The sequence below is a fragment of the Podarcis cretensis genome (assembly GCF_951804945.1).
Source record: "Podarcis cretensis genome assembly, chromosome: 11".
In the NCBI taxonomy this organism is placed as follows: domain Eukaryota; kingdom Metazoa; phylum Chordata; class Lepidosauria; order Squamata; family Lacertidae; genus Podarcis; species Podarcis cretensis.
Genome location: NC_137180.1, coordinates 2597718 through 2612225, shown reverse-complemented (window position 1 = coordinate 2612225; position 14508 = coordinate 2597718). Strand labels below are relative to the sequence as shown.

General features: G+C 40.2%; 1 protein-coding gene across 1 annotated transcript in view; it reads right to left on the bottom strand.

The window, feature by feature from the left end:
• The window catches only part of TMC1 (transmembrane channel like 1), a 52166-nt gene extending 38336 nt beyond the window's left edge, over positions 1–13830 (bottom strand). The window contains exons 1-4 of the mRNA XM_079996050.1: positions 13106–13830; positions 8583–8633; positions 6554–6860; positions 3724–3861 (exon numbers count right to left, since the gene is read on the bottom strand). Coding sequence (XP_079852176.1) covers positions 3724–3861; positions 6554–6860; positions 8583–8633; positions 13106–13145 — 536 coding nt within the window. The 5' untranslated portion in view covers positions 13146–13830. The remainder of the gene's footprint in view (positions 1–3723; positions 3862–6553; positions 6861–8582; positions 8634–13105) is intronic.
• Between the last annotated feature and the right edge of the window lie 678 nt (positions 13831–14508).

Below are 14508 nucleotides of genomic sequence, written 5' to 3'. Positions count from 1 at the left end.
TTTCATTCCCTGCCCTTCTTGTGCGCTATCTTGGATTATTCTAAATTCATTATGATTCTCTGTAGCAACAATGGGGGACTTATGGGCCTCCAGATGTTGTTGCATTCCAACTCCCATCAGCTGCAGCCAGCATGGCCAATGGGCAGCGATGAGGGGAGGAATTGTTCAGCAACATCTGGAGGACCACACGGTCCCCTAGAGAACTGTAAGCTTCATCCACAAGCAAAACAATTCTATATTTGTTTATATGGTCATTTATAGTGGGATGGTGATGGTGTGCTGTGGGCCATGGCCAGCAGATTTAGCGCTGTTTCTGTAGCAAAAGAGGATTTTTTGAATAACCCTAATGTGAAGATGCCATCCCAGGAAGTGTAGTAGTAGGAAACAAAACAAAAAAGGATGCCAGCACTTGTATTCTACCCACACGCACAATAAATAAATAAAACAATACAAAAATACAACAGTCATTTTACTGGTCCCTGTCAAGTACCTGTATTCTCCAGCAACTGACATCTGTACCACTCATGGACTATTTACATGATAAATTCAAATAGCTTATTTTACAGGCACTTCAGCACACATCTCAATAAGGCTGTGGTTTTAGGAAGTATTCCCAGTGGATCTTTCTTAAAAACAAAACATATGAAAAGCAACTCTGCGGCTTGAGTAGACTATCTCAGAATATAGTCAGAGCGTAATGATTCAAAGAACACAAAATACTATTATGTTCAATAGCTAATTACAACAAAGTCTTCTGTGCTGCTGCAGCCATCCACTGCTGCAGAGGGCTTCATCCTTTGTTCAACTCAACTTTCCTACCTTAGATATAGTCAGTCAGAAACATAAGGAGCACAGCCCTGGCACTTCTTTCACAGAAAGAGCAGGTGTGCTGTAGTGTAATTTGATGGGAGGACTAGCACATGCTCCATATGTTCAGCAGGCTGGGCTTCGCTGCCTCAAAGTCATCCACCCAGTGAACTTCATGGCTGATCAAGGATATGAACCCAGGTTTCCTCAGCCAAGTCCAACATGCTACACCGCACTTTCAAGCTCACTGTTCACAAGTACTTAAAGATTGCTGCATCAAATATCAGCCATCTACAGCAGGGGTAGGGAATCTCTAGCTTGTGGGCCAACATTGGCTTGCCAAGGGGTTGAATTTGGCCTGCAAAGCTTTTTTAAAAGCCATAGCCACCTGCCAATCAGCTGAGATCACTCCAATGGTGGTGACATCACCTGATAAGCCAGGGTTAAATTCTGCTCGGTTTAGCTGCACACACTCCCATGATGCACTTTGAAGTCCCAACAGCTGGGGCTTCAAAGCACAACATTGCCATAGGTAGGGAGATAAAAATCTGGCCCACTGGGCAGAAAAGTGCTGCCACCCCTGATCAAGGGCCTCACAGTTAGCAGGTCAAGACACTGACACTAACTGATAACCCCCTGAATGTAATAGAAGCATTTTGAAGGGTTTTCTGGCCTTTTCACTCTGGGTATAAAAGTTGGAGCAAAGTACAAAAATACCATCAGCTTTGGGATCTTGTTAACTGACTTGTTTGTAAGCTTTATGCTCACTAAATTTTCTAAATTAAAAATTGTTCATTGTTGAATTGTTAGTGTTATGTTGTACAGTTATTGTAATTTTTATTATGTATTATGATTATTGTACTACTGCATTTTTACTGTTTTTTCTCCTGTCAACTGATTTGAGCATAAATGTGTACAGAAAACACATATATATTGATTATGACTTTAAACATGAGATCCTTAATTTGCCAGATATGACAAGAGAGTGAAATCTGTTTGGCTTATGTTTTGAAAATACATCACCAAAAGACCAGTGAAAGCATTTTAGTTTATGAAAGATATCTGGTAACTGCCCAGTCACCTGCTGGCGGAAGCAAAGGACCTCACTTTCAAACATCACCATGCACTCCCCGTGTGTTCTTATAAAGCATGTTTGAACATCAGAAACAAATCTTGTACATCTTTACTCAAAGATGCAAAAGTGTCAAAAACACAAGGTAAGTGGATTGTGTGCTATATGTAAATTATCGATAATAAAAGATAGACCAAAATGTACTCTCTTAGCTAACCCATTGAAAGCTTTATTAAATTCAAAGAAACATTAATCTAATTACCAACACAAGGGGCATGAATATTTCATGAGCACAGGTATTATTGTCCTTAAATGGCCTAGCTTAATAATTCATGGGAGGTGTAGGGTTGCAGCTCTCAAAGTGCGAGGTATACTGTACTTGGGCTGTTTCAAGGTTGCAAAAGTGGGGAATGAATTACCAAACTTAAGAGGTTGCTTCTGAAGAGGAGGATTCAAGTGGATTGCTCAACTTTTCAATAACAGGTCAAGATAGTTTCAGGCACCAGCTCAAATTTCATTAAAGAGAAATGCAGTGTTGCTCCAGGGCAACTCTTTAAAAAGATTAATTTTATTTTAAAAAACAAGGCCAGAATTTCAAGGTGATATATCGAGTTGTGGTGCAACAACTTCTAATTGCCCAACCAGGATTAACTTCGCCACCTCTTCCCGTTGCAGTTCCCTGTTCACACAGAAAATCTGCTCCAGAAGCTCAGGGAACCCTTTAGAGCAGATTGTGGTGCTGCAAAGGAAGGGGAATTCCATCACTTGTGACTGGAGTATAATCCGGGCTGGATAGAAATGATTTCTTAATTAAGCCACAGGTCCACATGTGACCCCACATGTGGTCTCATTTAATGCCATCCTCAAGAATTCTGTTGGTTTTCCACCACATGTTCCTTCATGTTCCTTCCCCTTTCTTGCCTCTCTAGATTCGCTTTATATAGCACATTAATGTCAAGAATGAGTTACGTTTCATTGTTTTCCAAAACAGTGACTGCATTGAACTGTTGCACTGATAAATAAATGTCTGTATAGTTATTTGAGGGTGATCCCATCAAACCAAGTGGGGCATAATTCTGAATAACTTCATTAAATTGGGACTTCTAGCCTGCTGTAGCTCTGGTGAACACTGAAGAGGGTGGTCTTTATTCCAGATCCAGAATTTCTGGAACCACCCACCAGTTGAATGGAACCCCTGACAGATTAACCTTGAGGAAATGTGGTCGTCCATGGAAAAAGGTTGCCCACCCCCAATTGAAATAAAGCTGTGGCCTTGCTTCTACATTAATTACCCCTGGACTACATTACAGATGATCAGAAATCCCACCTTTGTTCCTATTTCAGGACCTATTGTGTCTTTCTTGTCATAGTTCTGGGAACTAAAGATATTTATTCAATGAATTATAGTGGCTCATGCATGGAGTTACATCCCTAGATCACATCTGACAGCTGCATGTGTGAACTGACTTCATTTTTAATGGGAAAAAGCCAACAAACTTGTGACATCTTAAAGATTCACCTGTTCATTGAGCTTTCATAGTCCATAGTCTTCTCCATAGAACATGCTGCAAAAAAGGGTGGCCTGATTGCATGCATGATTACAAATATCACTGATAGAATTTTATATTACCTCCAACCCAATGGGCTTGTTCCAGTGTAAGTCATATCTAGGTCACACTGCAATCAGAGGGGCTTAAGTAAGTCATGTCTGGATCCAGCCCAATGCTTCTCTGTGACACCAGTTCACACATTCACCTGTGAGTGATCAAATACTGAGTAATCAAGCAGTCACGACTAAAACATGTGCAAACATGCCCTACAAGTGACCATATACAATATCATACTTCAAGACTTCCAGTTTCTTTTTCATATTCCAGGGCTTGTTTCTTAATGTAGCAATTAGCTTCTTTTTCTCTTCTACCGCTTCCTTCAGCTTGGCTATTTCCTCCTCTGTAAGCTCCTCTTCAGAACTTGAATCAGAGCTTTAAAAGACAGAGAGAGAGAGAGGTGAAAAGAGGGACAGCTTCACTGGTATGCTTGGGGGCAGCTGCTCCACCCACCCCTGGAAAGTATATGTATTATTAAACTTGCTACATAATGTGTTCCCATGCCCCCACACCCTGGCATGCAGACTCCCCTCCAATTTGCACAGCATGAGCAAACATCAAGCAATATGAAACTGGATAATGAAACTGAACTTGGACTTTAAACATAGCCTCCAACATTCCTCAGATGAAAAAGGGGGCATTTCTCACACCCCTGTAACTGACCCTCCTCAAGAGCCCTTCCCCCTCCCCCTCCCCTCCCCCTCCCCCACGGAAGCATTTCCTATCAGAAGGGGGGCAAGTGCCATCACCACTGCTCCAATGGGACATGGCACACACGCCCTCCGCTGTCCTGAGAAAATGCTCTTCTTTTTTTGCAGCATTGTTATTTTTGTTTTCAAGAAACAGAAAACATATTAGCAACCACCATTCCCACCCTCCGAATGCTCCAAACATTGTGCTTCCGCCTCCCTTTCCCATGCACAATATCTCAGAACGATGCCAGTGCAGCCCATTGTGGAGGATACAAAATAGTGGCCAAGTTGCCAGCATAGTTCCTCCTCCTCTTCCTCCCGACACGTGGACAAAGGCCTTAGGAAAGGGGAAAGGAAGACACTACCAGAGGTGAGGTTCCTCTCTGAGAAAATGTTGGGAAATTTATCTTCTGACTGGACAAGCTCAGCATAAATTGTCCTATCAATTCCTCGGGCCATAAATAGGGATAATAACTCTGAGGTACCGTTTTGAACATATCACTAAAGCTTAGACCTTCAGTAGTAAGGCATTTTAGGGGGGTGAAACTTAATTTTTGACAGTGAGGGGTCTTTAAAATATGTTTTTGGGTGTGAGGAACTCAAATCTGCTAAAAAAATTTTATTCGACAACATTTAGCTTGGTAATGTCAACGTTTGATGAAGAAACACATAACATGCTTTCAGAATTTTAATTTTACCTTCTGAAAAGATCAGGCAATGCAATATAATAATAAATATTAATAATATTAATATATTATATAACTGCAAGTACTTGATAGTCATTTTTCATTATTTCTATGCAATTTTACACATATTTTACTTACAAAGCAAAACTAAATTATATTTATTTAACCAAAATATATTTTGAATTCCCAAATCATGACACAACTTTTTAGCATCCCTCATATTTTGAAATTTGAAAGTTGAAAAATTCAACATACCCTACTGCAGCAGGTTCCTATGTGCAATCATCATAGAAAGCTTAAAAAAGAATGAGTGGTGTAAAACATTTTCCATAGTGGAATAAAAGGTTAACACCCCTTCCATTCCAGCCCTGATATGATGATGTTTCATCGTGTTTTTAATATTCTGTTGGGAGACGCCCAGAGTGGCTGGGCAACCCAGTCAGATGGGTGGAATAATAATAATAATAATAATAATAATAATAATAATATCTCATAGCTGGCACATTCCCACTACATATGAGTTTTTTTGCCTCATTATTTCTACTGTATTTCAGGAACAAACTAAATGTGATGATGACTTCCTGATTATCAAGATTGCTTCATTGATTCCTGAATGCATGTGGGATATTTTTGGTGGGGAAAAAACTGAAAATACATAGTTGCTGCCATATATTTGAAGTAAATAGATGCATTTGCTTCTGCACTGTCTTCATGCCTTGATTAATTTTAATACTAATACATGGGTTTGGGGGAGGACTGTGGAGGACGCAGGGAACTAGGAAGAGAGGCGAAGCTCAAAACTTTCAAAAGCAGCTCTGAGTAGGGGGAGGGCTGCAGCACAGCGGTGGAGCTTTGCATGCAGAAGGTCCCAGGTTCGCTCCCCAGCATCTCCAGGTTGGACTGGGAGAGACCATATGAAATCTTGGAGAATATACACACTATGCTGCATTCCTATTCTAGCTCCAGTCCCTTGCAATGGCTATTTAGTTAGAAAACTAATTACAGGCACATAGCAACCAACTACATGACAAACAAGATGCCTAATTTGGCTCTTTCTCCTTTGGGTATTGAGGTCTCAGAATCTTACATACATTGCGCACACAGCTTTGAACAGGAGTGGCCAGTTATGCGTTGCCAAATAGGACATCAATTTTCAGAAAATGTGCATGTGGTGATTTATATGCATAGATGCAAATTTAAGCTGCACTGTATCTCAGCACAGTGTGGACGGCACCCAGGTGACATGTGTGTGCCCAAATAGAAGATGCTTTCAAACAGAGAACGCCGCCCCCTGACAGTCCTTCAGTGTAGTGGACTGCACTCTGTTGAGCACAACACACAGTCACTCAAAAGTGTCACGTCCTCTGGCCAAAATTAAACTGCAGAGCTCTTTTGGAAATACTCAATTTTTATGAGAACTGAGTATGTATAGACCTGGCTCCATGAGCTTAGGGAGCATCTCAGAAGGTGATGGTCTCTCCTTCAATGGAGGCTTTTAAACATACAGGTTGGGTGAGTGTCTGTCAGGGATTCTTTCCCTGTGATTCCTGGCTTGCAGAGGGTGGGACCAGATGACCCTTGATAGCCCTCCCCTCTCTACCGTTCTATGAGTACTGCAGATTACTGCAGTATGCCTAACACAACCATCATTGACTTTACATTCAAGAGATCATCATAATAAGGCCTTACCCTGATCCTTTTTTCTTTTTGTCTTTCTTTTTTTTCTTTTTCCCTTTTTTCTTGTCCTTTCGTTTTTTATCCCCATCTTCTTCATCACCATCCTTGGTCATCTGGTTGGCTCTGTTCTTCCTGCTTTTACAGCCTTCTCCATCCGATTCGCTGATGTCTAATCCACCATCTTTCATCCTCCGCCTTTTGTATTTTCGCCTACGATCTGCGGCAGTCTCTTCATCCTCATCCTCGCCCTCTTCATCCTCTTCATATTTCTCTCTGGTTTTTTTACTTGATGCTCCCTTTCTCTGAACAGATTCTTGCTCTTTATTGTCAAGAACAGAGAACAAAAATACATTCCCTCTGGATATCAGCCACCTTCCCCCCCTCCACACATAAACCTACACACACACACAAAACTTTGTTTTCTGATGTCATTGTTTCAAGCCAAGTAAAAGCAGTGAATGATCCCTGGGCCAGTCACGGTGCAGTGAGAAACCACAGCCTCAGTTCTCAGTCATTATGGACCATATTTGGTAGCCTTGCATTAGCCATGCAGCCTCACATACCTCACAGGTAGGGTGGACAGATGCAGACGTGACCAGGGCTCCTCCTGCACCTTTAATAGTGATGCAGAAGGATGAATGTCAACAGGTGTGACGTGTCTGAACTGCTACTAATTCCACATAATTGTGAAAAGGACAGAAGTCCAGCCTGGCCAGGCATTTCCCGGGACTGTTATGAGGCAATGCACCTCTCTGGGCTCTTCAGAAGGATCAGATACAAAAGTAGCAAAACAAAAATGGGAAAGTGAGTAAATTTTGTGACAACCTTGGTGGTCAGTTAAAGTCTGCAGTGCCTCACTTGCCTATCCCATTTCAGAGTATATTACCTTAATGGGACATTAAGAAACCAGTGCAGTTGCAGCCATTTATAAATAGCATTGGAATGACGTAGAACAAAGTTTTTCCTAGACGGTGTACACAATTCCAGGACAGTGTTCAGCTCTGACAAAGAATGCAAACTACTGCTGTGCCAATGCACTGGAGCTGTGTTGGAAATCCAGGGCAGAGCATTAGGGTAATTTTGGCCCCAAGGAATGCTAAGCACAGCAAAAACAAACAAACCACACACTTGACTGAAAGCTAGGAGTGCATATTACCTATGAGGTGTAAAGGGAGCCCTTGGGTTGAGTCCAGTCCTTCCCATTCCCTGCTCCCACCCTGCTCCAGGTGACTGGAACTATCAGAAATGGCCAGAGATGAAATCTTAGCCCTGTTTCAAACTGCTCACGAACTCTAAGGTGCTGAATGCTATTGCTCTATTCTCCATATCAGCCTCATATAATAGAGATTAGATGTGGACTTTTTACGACGCACAGATGGCTTTGTCTGGATTGAGGACATCATCACAATGTGATGTCAACAGATTGCATTCCAACATTACACTGTTTAGGCTTATTTTTAGCCATATAGGTGGATCTATATGTATCAGTCAGGTCCACTACCTTATGGGAGGTTTTCAAAAGCATAAAGCAGCCAGGCCAAAATTTGCTGTGGAGGATCAATGCATATATGTTGGCTTTTCTGTTAAAAACTGCCTTCCTAGTTGCATTTTCCGCACTGGGGGAAAATAGGGAAATATATGGAATGATCCTAAGATCACAGATAAAACTCATATTCCACAAATATAAGCAGAATGTTAAGGAACAGAGTGTATGCCCTGAAAATGGGAAAACTTCCATTTAACACATGGTTGCCATTTTAATACTGTTAATTGAAATAATCATGACATGGCTGCTGTCATGTTTGTTAAGTACCATATCAACAAGAGGACATTATTCTTGAATTTCTACCGCCCTGTGTAGCTGATGACATCTTGGTTCTTTTGCAGTGTGAACCATTGTGTATGAGGAATCGGCCTGGGGGTCCTGCCCAGTTTGTTGAAGGCAGAGATCTATAGAACCTCTTTTTACTTACTCTCTCTCTCTCTCTCTCTCTCTCTCTCTCTCTCTCATTCACTCACACTCTATTCTGGGCATTCTTACCTTCTTCGCTTTCAGCACCACTGCCTTCATCATTGTCAACCTCTATTCTCACTGTGGAGGAAAAGTAAAAACTCTTTGTTTTCTGTGTCCTGAAGTCCATTTAGCGGCTCTTTAATTCCCAGATCCTTAATGCATCTGCTGATTGTTCCCATCTCTGCATAGTCATTTAAAGACCAATTCTAGCATTCAAATCACAAAGACATTAGGCATGACCAGAAGTGCATCCACCTGCAGACAGCTTTGTCCCATTTAAAATAATTTGAGCTGTGCTACTGCTAATGGCCCATTCCTGATATATGGTTGGAGAATTTATCTTTCTCCTCGAAAAAGTCTGAAATGGCACACTGCATTCTGAGCACAGCAGGAAATTCTTGTTTGCTCATAGAGCACTCTGCCTTAACAACAGAGAGCCCAGCCCCTGTTGGTTCTGGCCTATACAAGTCGTACAAACATCAGTTACAATTGCTGAAGAGGTACAAGTAATGGGGGAAGAGCTGTAGCATCTGATGTTTCCGCAGAAGATCACAGGTTCAGTCTGGGCATCTCCAGATAAGGATGGGTTACACACCTGTATGGAATTCTTGAGATCTACTGCCAGTCAGAGTAGACAATACTGTGCAAGATGCAACAATAGTATAAGGCAGCTTCCTATGTTCCCATGAAGGAGTAATGTTGTACATTAACAAATTAATACAGAGCTGCAGTTTTCAAATGCAGCACAACCTTATTTATCCAAATAAACTGATAACAAATTGTTAACCATCTAGAAAAGCACAAAACATGACTTCTGACTGCTGTCTATATGCTTTTTTCTGGGGGGTGGGATGCAGGGGTACGCATACCCCTAAACATTTTGTGAATTTTGTACTTTTGTCCATTTACTGTATTTATTTCCCCCGATTTGATCTATAAAATGGTGGTTTTCTTGAGTCAAAATGAGAGTACCCCAAACATTTTTTTAGAAAAAAAAGTGCTGGTTATATGTATGCTTACGAAAGGCGTTACGTGTGGAACAAATGGTCAGTTTAGGTCATTTAGTTTTATACTAAAAAGAGGCAAGAGATTTATCATGACAGAAAGAAGGGAACAAGTTCCAAGTGGAAAGAAATGAAGGAGAATCATGAGAAAGGGAGGAGGTGCTTATTTCTAAATAGGCATGTCTAGGATTGTGCTGCTAGTGAACTTATTTATTTTTTGTTGTGAATTTTTGTGGGGAGAGATCTGTTTCATATACTATTAATCTGAGCAGGAAGTTAGATTTTATATTAAGATCAATGCAGGTCAGGATACACATCACAAAAAAATACTCATCTTTGAAAGATGAATGCACCAATGAGTTGCACAAAATGGATGTCTAGGTTCCCCCCCCCCCTTCACGGGCCTTCTTATCCTAACTCCAATTCTCCCTTTCCCCAGTGCTGTAGCCCTCGTCCAGTTTCACAACCCATCTCACAGCTACATTAAAGTATTTTTCTTTAAAAAAAAAAAGGCAAAGAGACCCAATCACAGATCTCCCAGGTCACATCAACTTCAGATTGTTCTAATTCCATAGCGGCAGGCTCACCACTGGTGAGCTTTTTGTGACTTTTCCACATTCCATCAGTCACATTGTTTCCTATTTTCACTTATCATTTGAAGGAACCTACCCAATTTTTTTTTCAAAACAATGGCGTACATGTTAATTTACTGAGTGAAAACTCCATTCAACAAAATGAGTACTGCTTTGATAAAGTGGGAGATTAAAGAATGGCAAAATATGTAATGCTGAGAAAAGAACAGAATTATAATTGTTTTCTCACTGTGCAAGAGTTATTCAGAAGTTGGCAGGCCGATTTTTTTTTAAAGGCATATATGCAAGAAGCAGAAATTCCTTCCAAAAAGCCAGTAACATGTTCTGTCATTTCAATTTCCACCAACATCTGCATAATTTCCCCCTACTCCCAAATTATGCAAAAATGTTATTCAATATCAAGAGTGGAACGCAAAAATGAGTGTTCTTTTGTTTGGTCTGAATATATGCTTTCGCCTGGAGGCAGTAAATGGATCCACATTATACAAAGATCATTACAATTGCCATGGAGTCCTTGCAGTGATGAAGACTTTTGGAAAGATGCTTTGCATGCTATATTAGGGCACGTTCCTTTATTTGTAAGGAGTGCCTTCAGTGATCTACTTTCAGCCAATAAAGCGAGATGAGCACTGCAACCCCAGAGTCTTCCACGACTGGACCTAATGGTCAGGGGTCCCTTTACTTTTAACTATAGTAAGGTTTAACCAAGGGAAACGAAATATAATAAAACATTCCAGCATCCAGTTACTCTGTTTCTGCAATGCCTTTCTCTATCCCTCTCCTTCCTTCCTTCCTTCCTTCCTTCCTTCCTTTCTTCTTTCTGACTTCCCTTCTTTCTTAAGTTGCAGGGATACACATATCTGGAAGCAAGTCACTCTGAACTGAGTGGGGCTCATTTCTGAATAAGCATATGTGGGACCGTGGGACCATATAAAATATCTGCCCCTGGACGTAGCCAGGATTTATGTTGGGGGTGGGGAGACAGGGCACCCACCGGTCATCATCCTCTGTCTGGCTCTGTCTAGCAGATATGGAATGAAATGTCTCAAGAGCAGTAGCTTAAAATTACTTTATTTTGAACCCAAGTGCTCAGAAAAAAATATGTCAAATTCTTTCTATAATTTCTACTTTTAGTTAAGTGTTTTCATTCATTCATTTATTTGATTTAGGAGGGCAGCTGCCCCCCCCCCATCCCCTAGCTACGCCCATATATCTGCCTCTCTTAATCAAAAGTAGTTCAGAAGCATTTATTGGATGACAGGAAGGTCCCAGCAGAGTCGCAGAGCAGCTCCCTCCGTGCTTGGCCTGCCCACACAGCTACCTCTTGCCACAGGTCTTTCCAATGCTTTGAAAGGAACAATAGGGCTAGGTGGGGCTGGATGCAATTGTCTCTTAGAAGGATCCCTAGAACTGATGCCTACCTCTGAATAAAATATGTTTGCAGCTGCAGTCAGTTAGTATCATAAACATACAGAGTGACTGGGGAAACCCAGACAGATGGGCGGGGTATAAATAAATTTATTATTATTATTATTATTATTATTATTATTATTATTATTTTATTTCATGAATCAACAGAGGCATTCTGAATTTAACAAGTACTGTCATAACTCCTTCACTGAAAGTTACTGAAGACAACCCCATGTGATCCTTTGAAACAATCCCTTTTATGCTGAAAATGAAAAGCCAAGATTGTGTATTTTAAAACGTTAACAAAAAGTCATTTGAGGACTGAGAATGGTATCTCAAACAACTTGTTTATTGGACTGAATTAGCCCTTTCAAGCAACACTGTAGGTTGATCTATAACAATGAAAATCAAAACCCAGCACCAAAGAATATCTTTGATAAGAATTGCCTGCCCCTAAAACCACAATGACAGCTGAACTGAAACTCCAAATGAATGGGGTCAACGTCTTACTACTGGAAATTCAGAAAAAGATCTGAAACATACTTTTGGAATTGATTTCATAACAGCCACATGAATTGATTAAGACAAAGAAATGAAGACAAAAGAAATGAAAATAACGCATTTCTAAATTCATATGAGCTAAGTCATCCAGTCATTTTAACCATGCCCTGGACAGAATGCCACATAATAAAAAGGTCTGACAGTCCCTACTGGTTCCAAGAAAACTATAGACTATTTTTCTTGTAAATATTCTTTTTCATAGATGGTAAAATCCTGGTACCAACTGGACAGTTTTCATGACTATTTCAGATGTGAATTTCATGACTTCTATATACAAATACATATTTAGGTTCATATTTTGAAGTGAATATTTTATCCATATGGTAGTTGTATATGGTTTTATTGTTGATATTGTTATTGCTAATAGCTTCAGGACGATTTATAGGATGATAATAAAAATAAAAATGATAATAAAGTCATTGTTTTTAATGGGAGTCAGTGTTCCCAGAGAGTGTTCACAAAACTGCAGAGGAGGCAGCTGCTACCTTCCCAATATTGCAGGATGAAAATCTTTGAAAACATGGCTCAAAACAATGGCTTGTGGTGCCGGCAGCAATATCTTGGGGAGACTGTTAAGTTTTCTCCTCATGACTGACAATTCAAGTCACATGCAGAAATGTAGATATTGTATTCAAGTCCTATAAGTGGGAAAGTAGGCATCTGCCTCAACTGAGCCAAAATTTTGTTTTCTTACTATTATTCTTTCTCTTTCTTATTTTTGGTTCAAAAACAGAGATTGCCAGCACAGAGTTTTGATTTACAAGTTAGTAGCAAGTTAATAGCTAGGCTGCCGAAATGAAAGGAAGAAGCTAAGAGCAAATGAAAGGAGAGCAAATTTCAGAGACAATGCAGAAGTCCCCCCGCACACGGATGCACAGATGCACACCCCAAACTGGTGTTGGGAGGGAGTTTCAGCTATAAACACTAGAATTATGCACCTAAAGGATGCTGGAATAAGATGTATAATTAAAATTGCCATTACCATTCCTTGGTGAGGCAGCTGGCTTTTCACTTCTCGGCATCCTGGCTGTATTTCACAGGGCTCTTGGAGCTGCTGCCTTCCTAGGCAATTACCAGGATAAGTAGTTTGAGATAAAGTATCCAGCACATCAACATACTTATGTCTGTCGGCGAAAGGGTGCCGGTGGCGTTTCATTCTCTGAAACATAAGAAGGTACTAATTTCCTGAGTCATTCATTTTTCATGAATGTTTGGTTTGCCATTTAGGGGTAGTGTAGAAGAGTCAATTGGTTTGGAGGGTATGTCTTGCCCTGTCCCCCCGACCTTTCTAGCAGGGTGGGAATAAAACTTCTTACAGAACCACAAATCTCACTGGAAGTTGGCACACAAGGCTGAACCATATTATATTGCTAAAGTGTTTATTTCTACAAGAGAGGTCTAGCCATTGACCCGACAGAACACAGAGACACATTAAAGTGAAAGCTAGGAGTACAATTCACCCAAGGGTTTAGAGCCATTTTGAGAATGGCTGTTCCAGTGCAATGTCACAAATTCAGGACAGGGAAGGGCATAGATGGGTGGTAGAGCATCTGCTTAGAGAGAGAAGGTTCTGGGTTCAATCTCCAGCAAGTCAGGAAACTTCAGCAGGTATAGATTTTCTCAGCCTTGCATAGCAATCTATGCGGGCCAAATTTCCCTCTTCTATATAAATGTTAAAGCTACAGGATCCCTGTCCTCCTTCCCTTCTGTTTTTTTTTTTTAAATAATATTTATTAACATTTTAAAGACTGCAAAAGAAAGACAAAGAAACAAAACAATACAATACAAAAACAAAAACACCACACAACACCAACCCCCAAACATTAAATTAACAAAACCAAACAACCACAATTTAAAACACATCTAATAAGTTCAATATCTTAACTTTCATTTACTTGTTTCAACGACCTCCTGACACCTCCCTTTTTGTATTCCACTTTAATTAACTGTTTCAGCAATTCCTTTCCATCTTTCTCTGTTTTCTGTCCTGTAATTTATCTTAACATATTATTTTTCCCTTTAATATATAATTGTCTTAACATATTTTAACTTTATTTTCCCTTTAATACTCTAATAATCTATTTGTACTTAATTCCTTATAACATTTCTACTAAAGCCATATAGCTCCTTTCCAACATTTTTCTAACACTCATTAATTTTACAATATTTTTATAAATAGTCTTTAAACTTTTTCCAATCTTCTTCCAACGACTCTTCTCCCTGGTCCCGGATTCTGCCAGTCATATCCGCCAATTCCCTATGGTCCATCAACCTGGTGATCTTCTGTCCGATGCTCTTAACTCTTTTCCAAGTCCCTTCTGCGAGTCTTCTTCATATTTATACATGAACTTTACTTTGTCTTCCACTGATCTTATTTTCATTTTC